The sequence below is a fragment of the Erpetoichthys calabaricus genome, chromosome 1 (assembly GCF_900747795.2).
Source record: "Erpetoichthys calabaricus chromosome 1, fErpCal1.3, whole genome shotgun sequence".
Taxonomy (NCBI): domain Eukaryota; kingdom Metazoa; phylum Chordata; class Cladistia; order Polypteriformes; family Polypteridae; genus Erpetoichthys; species Erpetoichthys calabaricus.
Genome location: NC_041394.2, coordinates 108,097,743 through 108,122,080, shown reverse-complemented (window position 1 = coordinate 108,122,080; position 24,338 = coordinate 108,097,743). Strand labels below are relative to the sequence as shown.

Sequence of the window (24,338 nt, the reverse complement as noted above, 5' to 3'; positions counted from 1 at the left end):
TGGTGTTCATTATGGACAATCCGTGATGAGCACAGAAGTCCAATAACAAAACACCGCTCGGGTTCAGATCGGGGGGGGGGGGGGGGGGCCATTCCTCCCAATCACGCCCTTCCAGGTCTCACTGTCACTGCCCACGTGAGCATTGAAGTCTCCCAGCAGAACGAGGGAGTCTCCAGAAGGTATGCCCTCTAGCACCCCCTCCAGGGACTCCAAAAAGGGTGGGTACTCCAAACTTCTGTTTGGCGCATATGCACAAACAACAGTTAGAATCCATCCCCCCACCCAAAGGCGGAAGGAGGCTACCCTCTTGTCCACCGGGGTAAACCCCAATGTACAGGTTCCAAGTCGGGGGGCAATAAGTATGGCCACACCCGCTCGGCGCCGCTCACTGGGGGCAACTCCAGAGTGGTAGAGAGTCCAGCCCCTCTCAAGGAGATTGGTTCCAGAGTCCAAGCTGTGCGTCGAGGTGAGCCCGACTACATCTAGCCGGAACCTCTCGACCTCGCACACTAGCTCAGGCTCCTTCCCCTTCAGAGAGGTGACCTTCCACGTCCCAAGAGCTACACATACATATACATATACAGGAACATAAGTATTTGAACACCCTGCAATTTTGCAAGTTCTCCCACTTAGAAATCATGGAGGGGTCTGAAATTCACATTCACATTGTCTCACTGTCAGAGCCAGAATGTAAAAAAAAAATTCAGGAAATCACATTGTATGATTTGTACAGAATTTATTTGTATTGCACTGCTGCACATAAGTATTTGAACACCTGAGAAAATCAGTGTTAATATTTGGTACAGAAGCCTTTGTTTGCAATTACAGAGGTCAAACGTTTCCCGTAGTTCTTGACCAGGTTTATACACACTGCAACAGGGATTTTGGCCCACTCCTCCACACAGATCTCCTCTAGATCTGTCAGGTTCCAAGGCTGGCGCTGAGCAACATGGAGTTTCAGCTCCCTCCAAAGATTTTCGACTGGATTTAGGTCTGGAGACTGGCTAGGCCACTCCAGAACCTTGATATGCTTCTTACGGAGCCACTCCTTGGTTATCCTGGCTGTGTGCTTCGGGTCATTGTCATGTTGGAAGACCCAGCCACGACCCATCTTCAGTGCTCTGACTGAGGGAAGGAGGTTGTTGCTGAAAATCTCACAATACATGGCCCCATTCATCCTCTCCTTAATACAGTGCCTTTGACCTGTCCCCTTCGCAGAAAAGCACCCCCAAAGCATGATGTTTCCACCCACATGCTTCACAGTAGGGATGGTGTTCTTGGGATGCAACTCCTCCTCCTTTTTCCTCCAAACATGGCGAGTGAAGTTTAGACCAAAAAGTTCTATGTTGGTCTCATCTGACCACATGACTTTCTCCCATGCCTCCTCTGGATCATCCAGATGGACACTGGCAAACTTCAGACGGGCCTGGACATGTGATGACTTGAGCAGGGGAACCTTCCGTGCAATGCGTGATTTGAAACCGTGACGGCATAGTGTTCTACCAACAGTGACCTTTGAAACTGTGGTCCCAGCTCTCTTCATGTCATTGACCAGCTCCTCCCGTATAGTTCTGGGCTGATTCCTCACCTTTCTTATCATCTGTGATACCCCACGAGGTGAGATCTTGCATGGAGCCCTAGTCCGAGGATGACTGACAGTCGTCTTTAGCCTCTTCCATTTTCTGACAATTGCTCCAACAGTTGATCTATTTTCACCAAGCTGCTTGGCAATTGCCCCATATCCCTTTCCAGCCTTGTGGAGGTCCACAATTTTGTCTCTGGGTGTCTTTTGACAGCTCTGTGGTCTTGCCCATGGTAGTAGTTGGAGTCTGACGGACTGTGGGGTGGACAGGTGTCTTTAAAGAGCTCAGACAGGTGCTACTAATTAAGATTACTAAGTGGAGTAGAGGTGGACTTCTTAAAGGCAGAGTAACAGGTCTTTGAGAGCCAGAATTTTTGCTGATTGCCAGGTGTTCAAATACTTATGTGCAGCAGTGCAATACAAATAAATTCTGTACAAATCATACAATGTGATTTCCTGAATTTTTTTTTTACATTCTGTCTCTCACAGTGGGAATGCACCTACAATGTGAATTTCAGACCCCTCCATGATTTCTAAGTGGGAGAACTTGCAAAATCACAAGGTGTTCAAATACTTATGTTCCTCAATGTATACACATATATATATATATATATATATATACACACATACATATACACACACACAGTATAGACATATATGCAGATAGACATATATATATATATATATATATATATATACACACATACATATACATATACATATACACACTAGGGGACTCGCCCCCTGCTCGTTTCGCTTGCCAACCCCCTGGTCTACGCTATGCGCCAGCCAGTTCGTGTCTCTGCCACTCACGTTAAGAAGAGGGGGGGCTGAACACACCCCAAGGAGACGCGATCGCTCCTCCAAAACCCCCTCTTAAACGGTGATACAATGGGAAACAAAATTTTTTTTTTTTTTTACCTCCTCTTTGCATGATCTGCTGCTTCTGCTGCTGCTGCACTTCCAACATTTAAAAGACTATGCAGCAGCTGTCGTACTCTTTGTCTTTTATTTCCGGCCCCAGGCGTGGTTAAATCTCTTCGCACAGTCTCGTCTCCTGGGACATCAGTTCTTGATATTTTTTACTTTATAATTTAAAAATGGAATAAGAATCTGAAAATCTAACAACGTCACATTAAAGTTTGATAAATTCTGAAAAGAATGATACCAAACATATATATGTAGGTTTTAAAATAAGCCCAATTTAAAATGTGACATAAACATGACATAAAATCATTGCACAAATTTGTTGCACTTTTAGGCTTAGGATATTATATCTCTATTATATAGTGTATCTCTATTATAAAAGAAAATCCTGGGACAAGACTTTCTTGGAGATAATTCCAGGTCCTGCGAGAACAGACTTTTTGCCAAGAGATTTTCACAAGCCCTGTTGTACTCTCAAACATTTACAACCACGCCCATGGTCCAATCACTTCTCATTCATGTAAATGCTATTGTTGAAAATAAAAGAAAGAGTAGAGGACAAAAGAAGAACGTCGTAAAGAGGTTCAAAAATGTTGGCGCGATACACATGTAGAGCAGGTTAGAGATTATGAAAATACTAAAATTCGAAAGTCTCAAAAACTAAAAGTAAAGATCACATTAGCGCTAACAAACGGAAATTATTACTCGGTGAAATAACGGAACAACGAAAAGAGATAGAATATATGGACATTGGTATTATGACAGAAGTATGTAGTTATTGTTTGGCTTTAAAGTTTAAGTTGGAGACTTGTAGATCGTCTAATTCGTGTTGCCATCAGCGAAAAGTAGTGTTTCTTCCCAATGAAGAAGTGTATCCGCAAGAATTAAAAGATTTGTTGTTTGGTGAAAGTGAAATCCACATACGCAAGCGGCAGAGATGCGAAGCGTCTGGTGCATAGCGCAGGGCGGGGGGTTGGCAAGCGAAGCACCCTAGTATGTGTGTGTGTGTATGTAATATATATATTATATATATCTATCCCGAATATTAAAGTGAAAAAATGATGCAACAGGCTAATCCATTTTGCCGAAATGTCATTGCAGCAACTCAAAATCGAACTCGGTAGTTTGTATGGCCCACACATGCTTGTATGCATGCCTGATAACGATGGGGCATGCTCCTAATGAGACAACGGAAGGTGTCCTGGGGGATCTCCTCCCAGATCTGGACCAGGGCATCACTGAGCTCCTGAACAGTCGGAGGTGCAACCTGGCAGCGTCGGATGGTGTTCTACTGGATTTAGGTCGGGCAATCATGGGGGCCAGTCAATAGTATCAATTCCTTCATCCTCCAGGAACTGCCTGCATACTTTCGCTACATGAGGCCGGGCATTGTCATGAACCACAAGAAATCCAGTACCCACTGCACCAGCATAGGATCTGACAATGGATCCAAGGATTTCATCCAGATACCTAATGGCAGTCAAGGTTTCGTTGCCTAGCCTGTAGAGGTCTGTGCATCCCTCCATGGATATGCCTCCCCAGATCATTACTGACCCACCACCAAACCAGTCATTCTGAATGATGTTACAGGCAGAGCAACATTCTCCATGGTTTCTCCAGACACTTTCATGTGTATCACGTGTTCTCAGAGTGAACCTGCTCTCACCTGTGAAGAGCACAGGGCACCAGTGGTGGACCTGCCAATTTTGGTATTCTATGGCAAATACCAATCGAGCTCCACGTGCCGGGCAGTGAGCACAGGACCCACTGGAGGCCATCGGGCCCTTGGGCCACCTTCATGAAGTCTGGTTTGATTGTTTGGTCAGAACATTCACACCAGTGGCCTGCTGGAGGTCATTTTGTAGGGCTCTGGTAGTGCTCATCCTGTTCCTCCTTGCCCAAATGAGCAGATACCAGTTCTGCTGATGCGTTAAGGACATTCTACAGCTCTGTCCAGCTCTCCTAGAGTAACTGTCTGTCTCCTGGTATCTCCTCCATGCCCATGAGACTGTGCTGGGAGACACAGCAAACCTTCTGGCAATGGCACATATTGATGTACCATCCTGGAGAAGTTGGACTACTTGTGCAACCTCTGTAGGGTCCAGGTATTGCCTCATTATACCAGTAGTGACACTGACCGTAGCCAAATGCAAAACTGGTGAACAAACAGAAAATATGTGGAGGGAAAAATGTCAGTGGCCTCCACCTGTTAAACCATTCATGTTTTGCCGTCTTCTCATTGCTTCCCCTCTAGTGTACCTGTTGTTAATTTCATTAACACCAAAGCAGCTGAAACTGATTAACAAGCCCCTCTGCTAGATGAATATCCCAGAGGTTTCAATGGCATGATGCTATACTCTGATTAAAAAGTGTTCCTTTAATTTTTTTGAGCAGTATATACAGTATATACACATAGAGATACATATATATTGTAAGGTTTCTAAGCTCTTTTGAGACTCCCCCCAGTGGGACAACACGGCGAAGAGCGTCCCAAAGCATCATCGTTGCATCTGTGGAAGACTGCTTATCTGTTGCTGGGGCAACCGCAGGCTCATAGAGCTGCAGCGCATAAGCAAATCCAAGCAGATCGTGGTCGTGCTAAGCGCCCGTCGTCAATAGGTGATGCAAGAAACATTATAAATGCAGGGAACAGTATTACTTGGCCACTAACCTGGTCACAACCCTGCATGACTTCTGTGTCTGTGTATAGGAGAGTGGTAGATCCCACTATAATAAATAGCTGTGCTGTTTCTGTTTCAAGCTGAATAAAGCTGGTTTTACTAAAGTACTGACACTCAGCCTCGTGTTTTGGGGTGCAATAGTGACTCACGCGTCACATGGTACCAGGAGTGGGGTCCTTACACCGATGGATCCCCTAGAAGTACAGCAACCCCCAGAGCAAGATGAGCCTCCGGCCACGAGAAATGCTGCTGAAGATGGCTCTCTTAGTTAACCCTAAGTGTTTCTTATTCTGCTTTGAATATACTGTATGACAACATTGATGCACTGGGACAGGGGAGCCTTAGCAGCTATTTTGTCACCGTTTTTAACCGGAGAAGCCCTCCAAGAAGTATGGAATCTCCCTCCTGAAAGGCTCAATGATTATGACTTCCTGAAGTAACTGATCCTCCTCTGCATAGCTGTGGGCACAGTGGCCAAGGGGCGCCGGTTTCGTCTGTGGCATATTGATCCGGATCGCCCTGTATGAGGACAGATCCAGGGCTTAGTGGACCTGATTCAAACCTGGATCTGCAGAGATCCTTTCGATTGGATTGAGGAGAAGTTCACTACTGATGCAGTCCTATCAGGGATAGATGACAGCCTTTGTGATGAAATGCTTATGGAACGATGTCCACTCACTGCTGGATCTGACCCGCAGACTAGAGGGTGCACAAACCACCTGGAAACAACGGGGCTACCCGGGCTTGACCCCGATTTCAATCTAGCCAGCACTGACCTTCAGGATCACCAGCACCACACAGGTGGAAGATACCATAGTGTGAGCACCATAGTGCGGACTGAACGCAGCTGCTTTCGCTGTGATCAACTGGGACATCCGACTCGGGAATGCCACCTCCCACCTGCACAAACAATGGCTATCTGTCTGGCCCAGGTATACGGCTTGCAAGTTTCCCCCAAGATGTTAAAGGAGGACAATTTTAAAGTCTCTATTATGTTGGCCAGACGGGGATTCTCGTCGCTGTTGGTCTCTCTGCATAGTCTACCATGACTTGCTCCAGCAGACCCCTTATAAGAACCACAGACAAAGTGAACATCCGCTGCGCCCATGGGGACAGCTGGTGGACGAATCCTCAGGTGAAGACCCAGAACAGCTGGCAAACATTTCCCTGCCATCATGCACACCAACAGCCTCCTCAGACCAGACACTCAATAAGGACCTGGACGAAAACGAAATATCAGTGGGAGGCGAGTGTGATTCTGCATCAAACGCAGAGGAAGCAGAGACTGCCATCCAGACAGAGTTTACTCACCTACAACGAGCCGATAACTTGAATTTTGCATTCGGACAAGCCCACATTGCAAATGATTCTCCTCTATTGCAGTGGAACATCAGCAGCGCAAGCAGGAGGCACAAAAATGTAATTATGACAAGATGAGTTTAAGAGGGATTACGCGCTGTTGTTGTTCCCATCTGATCCACATAAATTTCGGGCCAAATGGCAAAGGCCATTCCAGGGTGATGGAAACCTGTACAAATTTTGCAAATTTTTAATCTTTTAAAGGAGTGGCATGACTGTTACGAAGTCCTGGTCACAGCCGCAGCAGTCCCCCCAACTGTGGTCGCCATTGGGGATGATTTAATTGACACACAGAAAGTGAAATTGCTATTGCTGATCGAGGGGAACTCGGATGTCTTTTCAGCAATGCCTGGCTGGAAAACAATTGCAGGATACAAGATTGTCACTCAGTCCGGTGTTACTATACAGATGCCCCCATATTGCCTACCAGAGGCAACAAGGAAAGTGATACAAGACGAAGTCTGACAGATGCTTTAATTGGGCTTTATTCGGCTAAGTAAAAGCGAATGGTGAAGTCCAATTATGCTTGTCTCAAAGCCGGACGGTTCGGTTCTGTATTGATTTTAGGCATTTGAATAAGATTTCCAAGTTTGATGCATATCCGATGTCGCTTGTGTAGGAGCTGTTGGAAAAGCTTGGGCAAGCTTCACATATCTACACCCTTGACCTCTGGCAGGTCCCCTCGGAGGAGTCTAGATGTCAGAAGACCACCTTCACCATTCCGGACGGGGAGTATGGTCTCCATGGTGCACTGCTACCCTTTCAGCAAATGATGGACCAGATCCTGTGTCTCTATTCCGCGTATGCGTGTGCCGATCTTGACAATGTGGTCATTTTCAGTAATGACTGGGAATATCATCTTTTCTGCCTTCGGGTAGTGCTTGACAGTTTACAGCTGGCAGCCAACCCTAAGAAGTGCAAGCTAGCCATGTCAGAAACGCTGTATCTGCGATATTCCAAGGAGGAGGGTTTGCTCAAGCCTCAAATGGACAAGGTGGTGGAGGTGCTTGCATATCCCTGTCCAGAAACACAGAGACAGGTTTGTGCCTTCCTTGTGCTCGTGGGGTATTACAGATAGTTCATTCCCAATTCTGCACATTGGGCCACCCCCCTCACTGACTTACTGAAAAACAGAAAGAACCGTAGTGTTGTCTGGACCAACACCTGTGAATGCGCTTTCTCGGACCTAAAAACCGCTTTATCATCTTTCCCAGATCAGCGCAATCCTGAGTTTTTGAAGGAATTTATTCTGCAAACAGACGCAAGCGCTTTCGGTTTAGGAGCAGTGCTTTCACAGCGTTTTGAGGGGGAAGAACACCCCATCATGTTTCTCAACAGAAAGCTGCTAACCAAGGAGTGCAATTATTCGACTATAGAAAAGGAGTACTTGGTGATTAAGTGGGTGGTGGAGGCCCTCCGTTACTATCTCTGGGGGCGTTGGTTTATCCTGGTGACTGACCATGCCCTGCTGCAGTGGCTGTACAAACAGAAGGATACGAATGCCTGGCTCACTCAGTGGTCTATTGGTTTGCAAGCTTTTGCTTTTGATGTTCGTCACCGTCCCGGGGCTGCACACTGATGCTGACATTCTCTCCCACCTAGCTTAGCCCAACTTGGACGACCGCTTTGCCCACAATGGTGAGGACAAAGCTGAGGTTTGGGGGGCTTTGGTGTGAGGTTTCTAAACTCTTTTGGGACTCCCCCCAAATATTACGAGTTCATGTTATTCACACAAACAACTGTTTCTTGGCAGGAGGGTACAGGGGCTATAAAAAAATTAATTTGCACTGTTTTTTTTTTTTTCTCACGTTTTATTGTTTTATGGCATGGAACCATGATGTTCTGGACAAAAATCAAAAAAATATAAAATTAATGTAAGTATTAATGCCAATCCTAATATGACAGGTGACATCATTGCCTGTGATATAATGAACTGTTTTCTGTTTTAAATAAATATATAGGGCAAGGATTATTAAAGGCAGAACACAAAGTATAAAAATAATCAAAGATGGAAAACTTTACTGCCCAAACTGGCCACTCTACCACAGACTTCTGTCTCTGTGTTACTAGTGGCTGGCTCACCCACTTCTAAACACCAAACTTGCTTAATATAGTATGTCTGGTTCCTTCTCCTTCTTGATAAAAGTTTAACTGCAGATTCTAGATTCAAAGTTCTCTGATGTGGCAATGTTTAAGCCGTTCTGGGGTTACTTATGAGGAAATTCCTTAAGAAGGGGAACCTAGTCTCATTTCTGAAGGGGCACAGGAGTTGCAGGCTTTTGTTATAATCCATATATTATTCAGAAGCTACAGTAAATACTGCTTTCATTTCAACTTTTGCTTAATTGGATTTACTATTGTTCTGACCCTGCACTTTCAGTGTGGATATTAATTAATTTTGAATATAAAAATCTAACCATATGTACAGTACTGTCATCTATTATTTGTACATAGTAAACAAGCATAGGTATGCCTGATAATTAGTTGCTCTCTATTGATTCTGAAGAAGTAATCTTCTTTCAAACAATTTAAATATACAGACTGCTTAGCAAGTACACTAAAATTGAAGTGAGATTTGTTCTGTAAACAAAACATTTTGAACTCTGCCCTTGTAAAGCACTGCTAGAAAAAATATCTAGCAGGTTTCTAACCCTGTAAATCCACCTAGAATGTATAGAAACTAAGTTAGAGCTCAATAAAGTTAGGACCTAGCCTATGAATAAGAAACATTTGGATTGGGGAGAGCTCTGCAAAATTCAATGGGCATCTGTGGTATAGCAGGTCCACAGCTCAGATCAAAGGCCACTTTTTAATTAAATAGTCAAGGCACTCGCAGCTTAGAGAAGGGGCATGGTAGTGTGGCCGGAGTGGTTCCCGGGTGATTCGTGATGTGGACGGTCCTCACTTAAGTGTACAGGTGAGGAGTTGTCCGCATCTGTAATTGTTGCTGGAAGCTGCTAATTGCCACACCTGATCCACGTCCCCGTAATAAATAATAGAAGCACGAGGCGGATGGAAAACGGAGAGAAGGAACGGAGGTTAATGGGGAAGAAGGCGGCAGGAAGGAGAAAGCCGGTGCGTGAGAGCAAGAGCAGGTTGGACGGTAATGCAGCTGGTAGGAGAGCCCCGGAGGAGTGTTTGGCTGACCCTCGGAGGGAGCAGATTGAAGCGGTCAGTCAAGCTGAGCAGTTTGGAGGAGCTGGAGTGACCGGTAGTGGAGTTGACTGGCCACTTAATGAAGCGGAGTCGTGGAGGCTTTGGGCGTGTTGAGCCCCAGCGTGAGCGCCCTGGCCGCTGGGGAAGGAACCGAAGTCTCGGTCCAGCTGGAGCCCAACGTAGCCGGGGATCGGAGGGCTACCGGACCAGTACTGAAGGGAGCTGTATTTGCTGGTTGGGTGACTCCCCTGTTGCGGGGCCCGTTAGGGGAGAAGCAGGGGAGCCGCCAGTAAGGAATAAGTATGCACCGGATGTTTAAAGAAAGACTATTTATGGATTACTTATTTAATGACATATTTGAAATACTGCACTATTTATTTGAACACTGTTTTGATTTTGTTGATTTTTAATAAAAGCACTTCGCACTTTTGCACCATCCCCTTGCTTTGTGGTGTCTCACTGTCCAGCTCATCGGTGACATTACCAACGGTGTCGGGTTCAAGAACTCCCAGAAGCTGGATGGGAGCATGGAGCAGAACCTGCATCCTCACAGCATCTCTTTATGACATTTGCCCATAATTAGCCAAATGAATGTCTTTTCTACCATCACAACTCAGCACAACAATGAACTACAAAAGGATTGTTGTTCAGGTTTTTGCTCCAACACAATTGCTTCATGAGAAATCATTCACTGCTGATGAAGCATTTATTGCTCAAGTGACATTTTTCTACATCATTTTAGTTGTCTCATTTGTTAAGACTTTGAAGCCTTAATTACTTATTTTAGTCTTAAACAGCTGTATTGATTGTTTGAACTGCTTGTTATTAGCAATAAGATGCAAATGACAAAGGAACCAGCAACTCTACATCTAGCTTGTCACCATTTCCACCTGTATGTATTAATCATTCACTATTTGGTTTGATTAAGTACACAGAAGGAAACTTAAGAGAAAGTGAACAACTGAAAATTACTCATCCATTTTAGGCTTCAAATCACTTAGATGATACAAGTATCATTAGAAAGGAAAAAAAATCTATGTTTTAAGAGTGAACTGACAGGGTTGAGTTAAAACACTAAACAAGAAATAAAATTAAATAAGATCTGTTATTGGTGAGGATTGCCTTCTAATTAAGCAAATGGGTTGGAAAAAAATCTGCACCCATAGCGGCTCTCCGGGATGGGAGGTGGCCACCCCTGTTCTAAACAAATAAAGCAATCACTCATACATTTTAACATTAACATTAAACATTCTAAGATTTGCTCTTACACCAGGATAAGGTATACTTTTAAGTTCTCTGAATCATGAATAAAAAGGAATATGAACTCAGACTGACAATAGAAATCATAACATTACGAAAATAGTCTGGTTTTAGGCAATCTGATGCTGAAAACCATTTTTGAGGAAAAAAAATTAAAAACCTGTTACCCTTACCCTAATCACAATGTGGTTTACAAACAAAACAAAATTTCAAAATAGCTTTCTTGTCAAATTGCAGGTTGGTCAGTTGTATAAATCCTGATTTGCACAACTAATTCAAATCATGTGCAATAACAAAGCAACCTCTGACAGACCAGGTAAAATAGATTTCAGAGCACTTTTCCACTGGTCATCATCATTTTGTGTGCCTCGAATGACCAAATCTTGCTGGATTTAAGCAGTTAATGCTTACGCAGTGGCAACTGCACCTTTTATAATGCAAGCAAGGAAAGAATCAGAAATGAGGTTATAGCCAAACAGCAAGCAGACAAAGCTAAGAGAAAGCCTACTTTAGCGAGATGGAGATATTGTACTAGCGTGTACAGTATGGATGTTTACACTAAGAAAATAACAGTAATAAACAGTACAGTAAGCAGCGTTTATAATCATGTATAAGAATTATAAGTATTGTTGTACTACTTGCAGGTGGGAGGTTTATTCTGCTTATAGGCATGCTGTTAGGATGGTGAGTGACTCAATATTTTAGTTTTCATAAAAGCAAATTATGTGAGCTTTTAAGTGGTGCATTTACAACAAAAAAAAATCTGAATTTAGCACCCATAAAATATATTCAAGAATATACACTGATCAAAAAAAATATAAGGAACACTTAATCATTACAGTCTAACACGAAGTCAATTAAGCTTCAGGGATATCAATCTGTCTAGTTAAGAAGCATAAGCGATTGTAAATCAATTTCACCTGCTTGGTGCAAATGAAAGTGGCAATAGTGCAAAGTGCACTGGAGAGGCAACAGCTAGACAAACCCTTAAAAGAGACTAGTTTTGTAGGTGGTGGTCACACACAATTGCTCTCTTTTTATCCTTCCTGACCGATACTTCTCTAGTTTTGTATTTTGCTAGTGTCTTTGACAATATTGGTAGCAGGAGGCAGTACCTGCATCTGATTCATGTTGCACAGGTAGTCCAGCTCCTCCAGGATGACACATCCATATGTGCTGTCACAAGGAGGATTGCTGGGTCTCTAAGGATCATGGAGGAAATACTAGTTACACAAGCAGAGCTGGACAGGGCTGTAAAAGGGCATCAACCCAGCACCAGGACTGGTATCTGCCCAATTGTGCAAGAAGGAACAGGAAGAGCACTGTCAGAATCCTACAAAAAGACCTCCAAGCTGGCTACTGGTGTGTTTGTTTCAACTAAACTGTCAAAAACAGACTCAATGAGGGTGTCGTGAGGGCCTGACGTCCTCTAGTGAGACCTGTGCTCACAGCCCATCAATGTGCAGTTCAATTGGCATTCAACACAGAATACCACAATTGACAGCTCCATCATTAGTGCCTGTTCTCTTCACAGAGCAGGTTCATACTGTGCACATGTGACAAATGTGAAAGAGTCTGGGGAAGAGTCTAGTGATTGTTATGCAACCTGCAACATCAGCCAGCATGACCAATTTGACGGTTGGTCAATGATGGCCTGGGGTGGCATATCCTTGAAGAGCTGCACAAACCTCCACATGCTAGAGCCACTATCAGAACTTACACTGGCGCAGTGAGCCCTGGGTTCCTCCTGTTTCAGGATAATGCTAGCCTCATGTGGCCAGAGTGTGTAGGCAGTCCCTGAGTTACAAAGACATTGATGTCATTGATTGGCCCGCACGTTCCCATGATCTGAATCCAATCGAGAACTTCTGGGATGTTTTGTATTGGTGCAACCAATGCCGGCAAGTAGCATCACAGACTGTCCAAGAGCTCACTAATGCCTTGATCAAGGTCGGGGAGAAGATATCCCCAGAAGACCATCCACCGTCTCATCAGAAGCATGCTCAGATGTTGTCAGGAGTGCAAACAGGCACAGACCATACACACTACTGAGTCACATTATGAGTTACTGTGATGAAATTCACACAAATTTTATCAGCCTGTGATTTCAATTTTTGATTTTCAATATGATATTAAATCAAGCCCTCAAATAGGTTGGGGATTTTGGTTTCCACTGACTGTTGTTACATCATTTCTTTCTTAACCAATTACACTGTATTACTCAGTAAAGATTTTCCACTTGAATATTTTGTTCACTGACATCCAATGTGTGATTTAAGTGTCCCCTTAATTTCAAGCAGAGTATGTCAGTAGCTGCATAATCTTGGTATAAATGGATATGTAAGTGTTGACCTGCTCACTACTTAAAGCGTCCCTCTAGGTTGCCTTTATTCTTTTAATAATTAAATTTGAGAAAAAACATAAGTCAAGTAGTCTCATCTGACATGTCAATTCCATGAACAAGATTTTAAATGGTTAGATTATTTTTCTATGATTGAAAAAAAAAAACCTCCATCCCCAGTAAGGGGTGCTTTCTTGGAGCACTTTTAGCCAAAAGCTCATTCCAGCACGGTGTGCTAAAAAGTGCCTCTGGTGGTCTTTCTGCCGAATTCTGTCAGGCAATTCGATGCTTCCACCTGATGTACTCGTTATGTTTATTTATTATTCAGGTATTACCAGTGCCTTGTGGTTTTATATCATCAGTTGGAAGGAATGAACCAAAATATTATTGATAATAAGGCCAACACCTTTCCAGCCTTCACAAGAAACAAAAAAAAGACTAGGGGTGGGGCAGTTGGTACAGCAGGGAGATAACAGTTGTTACTAATTTCTGGCAAGTTTCTTGCTTTGTTTATCTTCACCTAATTAAAATTGAATTTCATATGCTGTTGATTTTATCAGTCTCTTAGCCTAATAGAGGTAACTTTAAGTTAAAAATGTAATAACTACAAGTTTGTCACTTAAGAATATAAATTTTTTTATGTATTTATTAGTGCTATTAATTTAAGCCACTAATTCACAGATCACCTATGGTCTAATCTAAATGACATTTCAGGTATGCTTATCTGTTACATACTTAAATCTTTTTAATATGAAACATCCTTATAACTCATACAAAACGTGTTCTTACTGAATTGCGTCATAACATGAGCATTGTATCATTGAAACACCACACTGAGATAACTTTAATTCTGTCTATGATATTCCTGTTGTAATCTGCTTATGTTGTCATGAAATACTGTAACAAGAAATGACATGGGAAAGAGAAAGCACGCAGAACAGACATTATAACCATTCTTGCCATAATTACTGTCTTAATTTAACAAATATTATTTTACGACTTGCCTTGTCAGAGGACCAGGACTTTGCAAAGTGCGGCTTTGGGGATGGAGGGCTTAATCGGCTATGGGTTGTTGAGAAAAAGAGCAATGCTATTTCTAATTTATTCCTTATACCCCAAAAACCGTTATATACATATATAATTTTATTAAGATGCTTCATAGCTGTATCACTTGGCAATAATAAAAAATCTGTCAAAATTATCATATGTACAACATACGAAGACTACAAAATGTCAACAAAAGTTTAGAGAGAAATATTTCCATGACCAAATAGTGAGGTGGAATATCAAGGGTCACAATCATGAATTAAAGGGAAAGAAAGTACTCTCGTACTTAACAAATGCCAAGATAATATTTTTACAGAAGACTCACTTATTAAACTAAGACCAGCTTTGGTTGCAAATAGAGTGGTCTGGCCCAATTTCTTGAGTCTAGCTATACAAGCAAAGAAAACCAGTGGTGTGGCAATCTTAATACACAGAACTATCCTATTTGTAGTGTCAGATGAAATATCTGATTCTGAAGGGCAATATGTCATGGTGATGGGCAATTTATCTAATACAAAATAATTTTGATTAATATCTATGTTTCTTCAAAAATGATATTTGCATCTATCCCTAATGTGAACACTCACAAAATTATAATGACCAGAGACTTTAATTGTGTTTTAAATCCGGACCCGGAGAGATCCTCAGATACAACGGCGATAACATATAATACTGCAAAGATAATTACATAGTTTGTAACTTATCTGACCCATGGAGGTTCTTAAATCCTAACCAAAGAGCATACTCCTTTTCACCCATACATCACTGTTACTCAAGAATTGATTATTTCCTAATAGACAATAATTTTTTGCTCACTATCAAATCTTGGAAGTACGACGCTATCATTATCTCAGACCATGCCCCTCTGATCACAGAGCTTAAATTACTGCATCCTACACACTCATTTCGTAGTTAGCATCTGTCATTAGCTGAAGAGTACTGCACAGAATTCATATCCAAGCAAACTGATTATTTTCTTGAGACAAATGCATCCTCAGAGATCTCAGCTGGTACTGTATATACTGAGAAAATCTGAAGGCAATTTTTAAGAAGACAGATTATTTCATATCTTTCTCACAAAAATAAACTGGAAACCAAGAAGGCATCTGAGTTAATAAGCAAAATTACCAGAATAAATTTAGAATATGCCAGCTCTCCAAATGAGGCAACTCTATATGAAAAGACAGGTTTTGCAATCACAATTTAACCTATTGACTACTCAGGAAACGGAACAGCTTAACTTTAAATCACTATCAAATCATTATTATGAACACAGAGAAAAGGCCAATAAGATTTTAGCCCAACAAATCCACAAGCAGGAAGTTCGTAATGCAATAACAGCAATTAACAATACAAATAAGAGATATATTTTTATGGTCAATAATTTTAACTGATGCATTTAGAGAGTACTAGAAGTCCTTACATTCTATTCAGTTTAAAGAAGAGAAAACAATCTAATGAGTTTCTGGATTCATTAAAGATACAACAGCTAAGTACTCTTAGTGGTGTGGAACTGGATATACCTCTTACACTTTCAGAATTACTAGATGCTATAAACATACTTCAATGTTTTTAAAGCAGCTGGCTCTAATGGCTACCCAGTGGAATTTTATAAAAAAAAATTCTCAAAGAAGTTAACTCCACTATTATTAGCAATGTTTATAGAAGCTAAAGACAAAACAATTTTACCACAAACTTTCCGCCAAGCATTAATTACTATCTTTCCTAAGAATAATAAGGACCTACTACAATGTGCATCATACAAACCAATCTCTCTTCAGAATAATGATGTCAAGATACTCTCCAAAGTTCTAGCCAGAAAGACTGAGAAAGTGTTTCCTTCTGTAATATCACAAGAACAAACAGGATTTATTAAAGGCACTTAATTTCTAATCTTCGATGTTTGTTTAATACAATATTTTCGCCCATTAAATCTAACACCCCAGAGATCTTATTATCTTTAGATTCAGAAAAAGCATTCGATATGTTTGAATGGGACTATCTATTCACCACATTGCATACATTTGGGTTTGGCCCAAACATATGTGCATTGATCAAACTACTTTATACTAGTCCAGAAGCCTCAGTTCGTATTAACAACATTATTTCAGATAACTTCAAACTAGAATGTTGTACTCGACAAGGATGCCCCTTATCACCTTTGCTCTTTGCAATCAGCATTGAACCATTGACTATATACTTTCAAGACGCGTCAGAGATAAAGGGGATTTTCAGAGAAGGACTTGAACAGAAAATATCACTATATGCAGATTATATGGTACTGTATATATCGGACCCACAAAATTCTGTGCCAGCAGTGCTAAAAGCATTAACAGATTGTCAAAAGATATGTGGACTTCTTTCCATTTATATTAGCAGATCAGTTTAAACATCCAGTGATAAATATTACAAGTAAATATAAAGCTCTTTTTCAACAAAATTTTGCTGTCTACATTGAAAAGAACAAACAAGATGTAAGTAGATGGTCTACCCTCCAGCTTATGTTAGCAGGGAGAATCAACATTGTTAAGATGACCATCCTTCCTAGGCTGCTCTTCCTATTTCAAAGCATCCCCGTATACATTAACAAATCATTTTTTAAGAAATTAGAGTCAATCATAACTTTTTTTATTTGAAATTCGAAACATCCATGCATCCACTCTACAATGACCTGATGCAGAAGAGGGCATGACACTACCCAACTTTCAATTTTATTACTGGGCAGCAAATATACAAGCTATAAAGACCTGGATATCTACACAAACTGATGAATATCCACAAGCCTGGTCTGTAATAGAAATAAAATATTGCAGTACTTTATATTCCCTGCTCTCTGCCATAGTTAATACAAACTACTGCCATTACTCTAAAAATCCAATTACCCTTCATTCTCTCAGAATATGGAACCAATATAGGAAGCACTTTAAGACAGAAAAGCTTTTATCTGTTGCACCTCTACATAACAATCATCTTTATCCACCCTCTCAAACATATACACTATTCAATGTCTGGAAAATGTCCGGGATTAAAAGACTTAAAGACTTGTATATAGATAATGTCTTTGCATCCTACGAACAATTATGCTTCAAATACAACTTCTCATCAACACAACTCCTTCACTACTTTCAAGCTGGAAACTTTGCTAAACAGAACCTGCCCAGTTTTCTTCACCTTCCAACTTGTTCTATTCCAGAAGAATTACTGATCAGTCTTGAAGACTCAGATAGCATCTCTACAATTTATAAAAATATTTTACAGTATCTCTCATTCAAAGACCCCAGAGTACATTGAGGAAAGTATCTGTCACTCAGTATTTCAGAAAAGGAGTGGAAAGCAGCCAGACACAGAATACACTTGAGCTCTGTATGTGCAAAGCATTCAGTTATTCAACTTAAAATCATTTATCGAGCGTATTTATCTCGTTTAAAATTGTCTAAAATGGTTCCAGGCCAAGATTTGACCTGTGAATTTTGCAGTCTAGCTCTAGCCTCACTGGACCACATGTTCTGGGCGTGCACCAAATTAGCAACATTTTGGACAAAATTCTTTGCAGATCTATCAGACAGCCTTGGCATCACAATCATTCCTAACCCATTAACAGCTGTGTTCGGTGTACTTCAAGATGCTGTTAAAGTGGAGAAGGACAACCAAATTGTAATTTCCAATACTACACTATTAGCATGTAGACTTATCTTGCTCAACTGGAAGAATCCAATCCCACCCCACTACTCTTAAATCAGGGAGTAACCAATGTTCTATACTATTTGAAATAGGAAAAAATCAAATTCTCACTTAATGGATCTGTTCAAAACATTTTTAAAATATGAGAGGATCTAATCAATAACATTTTAGAATACGCTTCCATTTTGGGGAAAAAGGATACCCTCCTTTACTTGCTCCTTTTATAGTGTAGCTTCAGTTGCTGGCTCCTCTCTCTCTTGGGTGAGGGTCGAATTTTCCTTTGATTTGCTAAATTTGAAATGTCATCTGTTTCTAATTAAAATCAATAAAAATTAAAAAATAAATATTTTATTATATACATATACACACACATTATATATAGTCATACATGTGCATCTGGGAGACATCACTTCTTTTTTGTTCACTCTCCTGAACCCACCTCTTCCGGTGTGCAGACATCATAACTGGCGGCAGCACCATGTTGGGGCAGTCTAGCAAACATTTTTTTGGCCATATAATACATCTATCTGTATATTATATACATTTCCTCATCTTAAAAACCCTTTTTGGCTCTTATGGCTATGGAGGATGTTTCAAAGCAATAATATGTGCCCAGTCCAGCTCTGTTCTGCTATGCTCCTATTCAGGTCTAGTAAAAATATTAGCTTCCTCATGTACACTGAATAGTTGCTTAGTTGTTACTCATGTGCTCTCTCTCAAACTCAACAACCACCTCCAACCTACATCTCCTTTTAAATCCACAGAGATGTCACCATGGGACACCTAACAACTGAAAAATATTCTTTGTGTGGGCTTGCACAATTAAATGCAGAGTGGCTAAATTGAATGTGTGCCAAAAGTTGCAGGCACACAATCCATTGTCATAGTGAGGGCTAATTCAGTAGCGTCATTTCCAGTATTAACCTATGTGTTGCACTGCCACAATTGGATCTCATCTCTCAGTTCACAGACCTACTGAGATTCAGGTTTTGATTTACTGTACTTCAACAGTTTTACGTTACTTTCATAAGTACTGATTTGGTTAATGCTATTATAATAAACAACTTTTCATTTATCTCAGAAATGTTCAGAATTACAATCAGAACTTGGTCACAACAATAAAACCTTAATTTTAGTCTTCTCTCATTCATGCATATTTGTTTATTCATTTATAATAATCAATCTGCTGTCACACTACTGTTCTCCTAAATGAACTACTGTGCTGTACTTTGCTGGGCATGTTGTCTTAAACAGCGATCATGCAGTGTTTTACCAGACTTGCAAACAACAACGTATACTTCTATTCAACTCCTTCTGCTGCACAATAACTGAAAATTCTTGCTCTGAAGTACACATCCAGCAACGCTGGTTTTGAATGTTGATATTTTTCATAACATTGGTGGTTACATATTTTAATAGGTACTGCAATATTATATTGTGAAAAGAAATGCACCAGTGTCTAACCAGTAACTAACCAACACTTTTCAGTTTTCTATTTCTGGTTATATGTGGTGGCATCCTACACCACTGCCACCTGATCAAAGCTCTCTACAGCCACCTGTGATGTTCCAACTCTGACAACTACAATTTTAACCATTAAAAACTTATAAATTGCATGTAGTTGACTGTAGTTTAAGATAGGGACTTTTTCCATTTCTGTCCTTATTTGTATTGTGTATTTATTTAGATTTAGATTTTTATTTACCTTTTTTGTAATTTTTCTATTTTACTTCTGATAAAGAACTTTACCTGATACTTTCTGCAGCAAAATATACAGCATACATGTTATTTTTGTACTGTGGTAGAGACTTCCAAACCATTACCTCCACAATGGGCTTCTGATTTCGAAATATCCAAACTAAACTCAGTAACAAGCTTTCTTTGTATGGAATGGGTGTTAAACTGTTCACTTAGGGTTCACATCTATGTATTCATTGTTACAAGTGCACTTTATGCACAATCTCTACTTCTATGTTTGTTCTTTATGCCCAATTTTATTCTACAAATCATGGAAAAGAAATTTGGCAAACGGGTACTTTTTGCCACAATTCAGCTTTTTTTTTTTTTTAAATATAAACTTTGGCCTTGCCTCCTGCTCAAGGAAGCTTGGGCAGCTCTGAGTTAGAGCAAGAGGCAATAAGAGCAAGAGGCAAGATATTATTGTGTGATCTATCAGAGAGAGAAACAGGTTGACGGTTAGCATGCTTAAGTTTCAACCCAGGGATCAGGATTAACTTTCTGCACATTAAAATTAAAAAATTAAAATTTTCTTTAATCAAGTATTTCTTGATCTACTGTAGTAGTAGTAGGGTGTTGTAGCATGTTAGTCATTATGGATGCAGTGAGATCTCAAGCAAAAATACACCTTTTATTAGCTAACTAAAAAGATTATAATATGCAAGCTTTCGATGCAGCTCAGGCCCCTTATTCAGGAAAGTGGTAAATCAACATCTCTTGTCCCTCTTTCTAAATCCAATTTGTTCCATTTCATTTTGCAAATTGGTTTCCAGTGTCACCTTAAATACAATAATGAAGGAGAATACAATAGACTACAATAATGAGTATGTTTTATATTTAACAATATTGAAACAAAATATATTCATCAGTTGGTAACACTTTCGTGACAATAACAATTATGAAAAATGCAGAAGTACAAATTAGATCATCAACAGTATGTTCATGTATTTGTTCATATATACTTTTACTAGAAATCAAGAGGAAATTAATGTGCAATATATAGTAAATATTTTGCCTTTTCTGAGAACCATGAGTGACACTATGTTACATTTTTATTTTTTTCTAGCATATACACAACAATATCTAATTGTAACAGAATAATATTTGCCTTTGACGTAGTAACTAATAATTAGTCAAATTTGACTTATATTGATATGATGCAATACAGGCAATCCTGACATTTAGGAGACAAGGCACATAGAGGAAAGAAGACTATAGATGGATCCTTCACTTACTGCTGATAAACAGAAAAAATATTTGCCCTCCAATTCCACTTATATATGCGCAGACACTGAAGGTCATGGATTTATAAAGTTATTCAGTTCTTTGCAAGTAACAGGAGGAAGAATAATAAACTGAGTGTTAAGAAGTGAAAACTCTATGTTACTGGATGACAAGGAAATCTGTACATCCAAAGCCCAATGAATTTAGAAAAGAATAGATTTAAGTTTCAATTCGCATCTGAAAAAATCTGCCTGGTGCTAGTTGAGTATTCATCTTTCCCTCACACATACTTCAGCTTCCTTTTTATCTGCCGGCACACAAGATTTAGAGAACCATTAATTGGTCCTCAGGGAGCATGGTCGATGCTTTCATGACTACACTTCTTTGTATAGTACACATGTGGGAATCTCTCTGGAGACAAACAAAGAGAAAAAACTCTGAAAAAGGGCCACACATCCCAGATGTCAGAGAGCTAGCTTCAATTTTCAATTATAATCACTGTCTTTATTTAGTGTAAAACAAAAAAGGCAGCAAACTCAGAAAAAAAATTGTGAGTTTGAACTAATTTAATGTGATAATACATAATGTATACTTTGTACTGGCATTTCAGTTCACTGTGCAAAAACAAATAAGATTGAACTGTTATTCAAGAAAGATAAAAGGAATAATGGATTAGGGTAACACACCTGATGCCAGGACCATGGTTTTTCGTCCTTTCAACAGTTTCTGAACTCTATGTATATTTTGGTAATTTTCACGTTTCCTTGCACTATCCTGGATATGGTCAGATATGTCAGAAACTGCCTTCAAAGCTCCTGTGTAAGGACAGAGAATAACATTTTACTCAGCCATTTAAAATTTCCAAGAAATATGGAGTTATAAAAATAAACTATACACTTTCACAGTTATCTAAGAGTGTAGCTAATACAAATTCCACAACTATTTCAAGATAAAAAAATAATTTCAAATTAGGTACAGAGTCACCAGTAGCTGTTGCTCTTTTTTCACCTTACATTATGATAATGTTTATAAACGTATGTATAAATAGATCACAGTGAAACAACAAAGAGCAAGATGGAAAGTTGATGCTACAAAACCATTAGGGAAAAATAATATTAAAACAAAGAGGAAATCGGTCCAATCCTACATATGAAAAGTTATGGAAATGCACACATTTCAGCAACTTCAGAATGCACAGAAATTTTAAGTAAGAGACTGGTAATGTATATAACAATCAAGTAAATTATGCTAGATGTTTACTTTAAAGTAGGACTCAGGCTTTAAAGACTGGATGAAATTAAATCTTGATGCAGCCTGCAATGACTGTGTTACTGTATCACAACCTTGAAGAACTATGTGAGCAATAAGTATCAGTGTCTTATTCCTTCTGACCTGCCTGTGGATAGGGCACTATAGAAGTTTTTCTCTTCTTCAGTCTCAAGAAATAAAAATAACAGTCTGTAATTCATTCCGGCAATTTTGTTTCCTATGAAACAATGTGTATTTAAAACACAAAATATAGATAGGCTTGTTGTTCATTGAATGATATAGGGCTGTGACTTCTAAGTTTTGGATCCCCGAGTAGAAATTCCAACTCAGTCATTGTTGATGTTGAGCTTGCATTTTTCCCCTATCTCATGACACAAGCTGGCCCTTAACATGAGAGTGCAACTGTTGCTGGGTGTAGGAGTGATCCCTGTCTTCATCTCATTATTGTCAGAATAGGGTTCAGTTTCCAACAATTTTATGTACTAGCAGTGCCAAGAAAATGAATACTGTAGATGGGTTTACTGAGATAGATACATTAAAAATATTGAAATATATAAAAGCAATGCTCATTACTCCAGTGTGTTCACCTGATTATTCAGCAGCCATCTCAGCAACATATCGTAGCTCCTTATACAAAAGATATTTGCACCCTACAATTATAACCACCTTCTACATGTTCTAAGCTTTTTCAGGTGAGGTAAGTTAGTTATAATCACTAATCATGATGCCAGACATGGTTTTCAGCATGTTGATTAAAACATGCAAGTAAGGAAAGTTTTAGTGTACTCTGTACATGCAACAATATTAAACCTATAATACAAATATGCAAATCATTATTACTGGGATACCAGATAGGACCATTAGATGCCTAGAAGAAACTGGAAAGCTGAGAGCAAAATTTTATGTACTTTAGCATAAGATGACTCATTAAAATATAAAAAAAAAAAAAAAAAAAAAATTATATATATATATATATATATATATATATATAATACATATATACACATACACAGTATATATTATATATATATATATATATATTACATATACATACACAGTATCTACAGTAATCCCTCCTCCATCGCGGGGGTTGCGTTCCAGAGCCACCCGCGAAATAAGAAAATCCGCGAAGTAGAAACCATATGTTTATATGGTTATTTTTATATTGTCATGCTTGGGTCACAGATTTGCGCAGAAACACAGGAGGTTGTAGAGAGACAGGAACGTTATTCAAACACTGCAAACAAACATTTGTCTCTTTTTCAAAAGTTTAAACTGTGCTCCATGACAAGACAGAGATGACAGTTCCGTCTCACAATTAAAAGAATGCAAACATATCTTCCTCTTCAAAGGAGTCAGGAGCAGAGACTGTCATAAAGGCAGAGGAAAATCAATAGGGCTGTTTGGCTTTTAAGTATGCGAAGCACCGCGGCACAAAACTGTTGAAGGCGGCAGCTCACACCCCCTCCGTCAAGAGCACAGAAAGAGAGAGAGAGACAGAGAAAAACAAGCAAGCAAAAATCAATACGTGCCCTTCGAGCTTTTAAGTATGCGAAGCACCGTGCAGCATGTCGTTTCAGGAAGCAGCTGCACAAAAGATAGCAACATGAAGATAATCTTTCAGCATTTTTAGACACGCGTCCGTAACATCTAGGTGTGCGAACAGCCCCCCTGCTCAATCCCCCTACGTCAGGATCAGAGAAAGTCAGCGCAAGACAGAGAAAAGTAAGTTGGGTAGCTTCTCAGCCATCTGCCAATAGCGTCCCTTGTATGAAATCAACTGGGCAAACCAACTGAGGAAGCATGTACCAGAAATTAAAAGACCCATTATCCGCAGAAACCCGCGAAGCAGCGAAAAATCCGCGATATATATTTAAATATGCTTACATATAAAATCCGCGATGGAGTGAAGCTGCGAAAGGCGAAGTGCGATATAGCGAGGGATTACTGTATATGTATAAAATCCCTATGTGCGTCCAGGTGTCCATGTGTGGGTGTCTTCTGGTGAAGTGCGCATGCGCGGGGCACGGTGCGATGCGCGATATTACCATCAGAGAAAGTTAGAGGCGTTTTA

General features: G+C 40.0%; 1 protein-coding gene across 3 annotated transcripts in view; it reads right to left on the bottom strand.

The window, feature by feature from the left end:
• The window catches only part of arhgef39 (Rho guanine nucleotide exchange factor (GEF) 39), a 146,103-nt gene that overhangs the window by 51,921 nt on the left and 69,844 nt on the right, over positions 1 to 24,338 (bottom strand). For 2 of the 3 annotated variants that reach the window (XM_028804965.2, XM_028804982.2), the window contains one exon: positions 21,682 to 21,810. The exons of the other annotated variant lie outside the window; for it this stretch is intronic. In XM_028804965.2, coding sequence (XP_028660798.1) covers positions 21,682 to 21,810 — 129 coding nt within the window. The remainder of the gene's footprint in view (positions 1 to 21,681; positions 21,811 to 24,338) is intronic. 3 annotated transcript variants of the gene reach the window in all.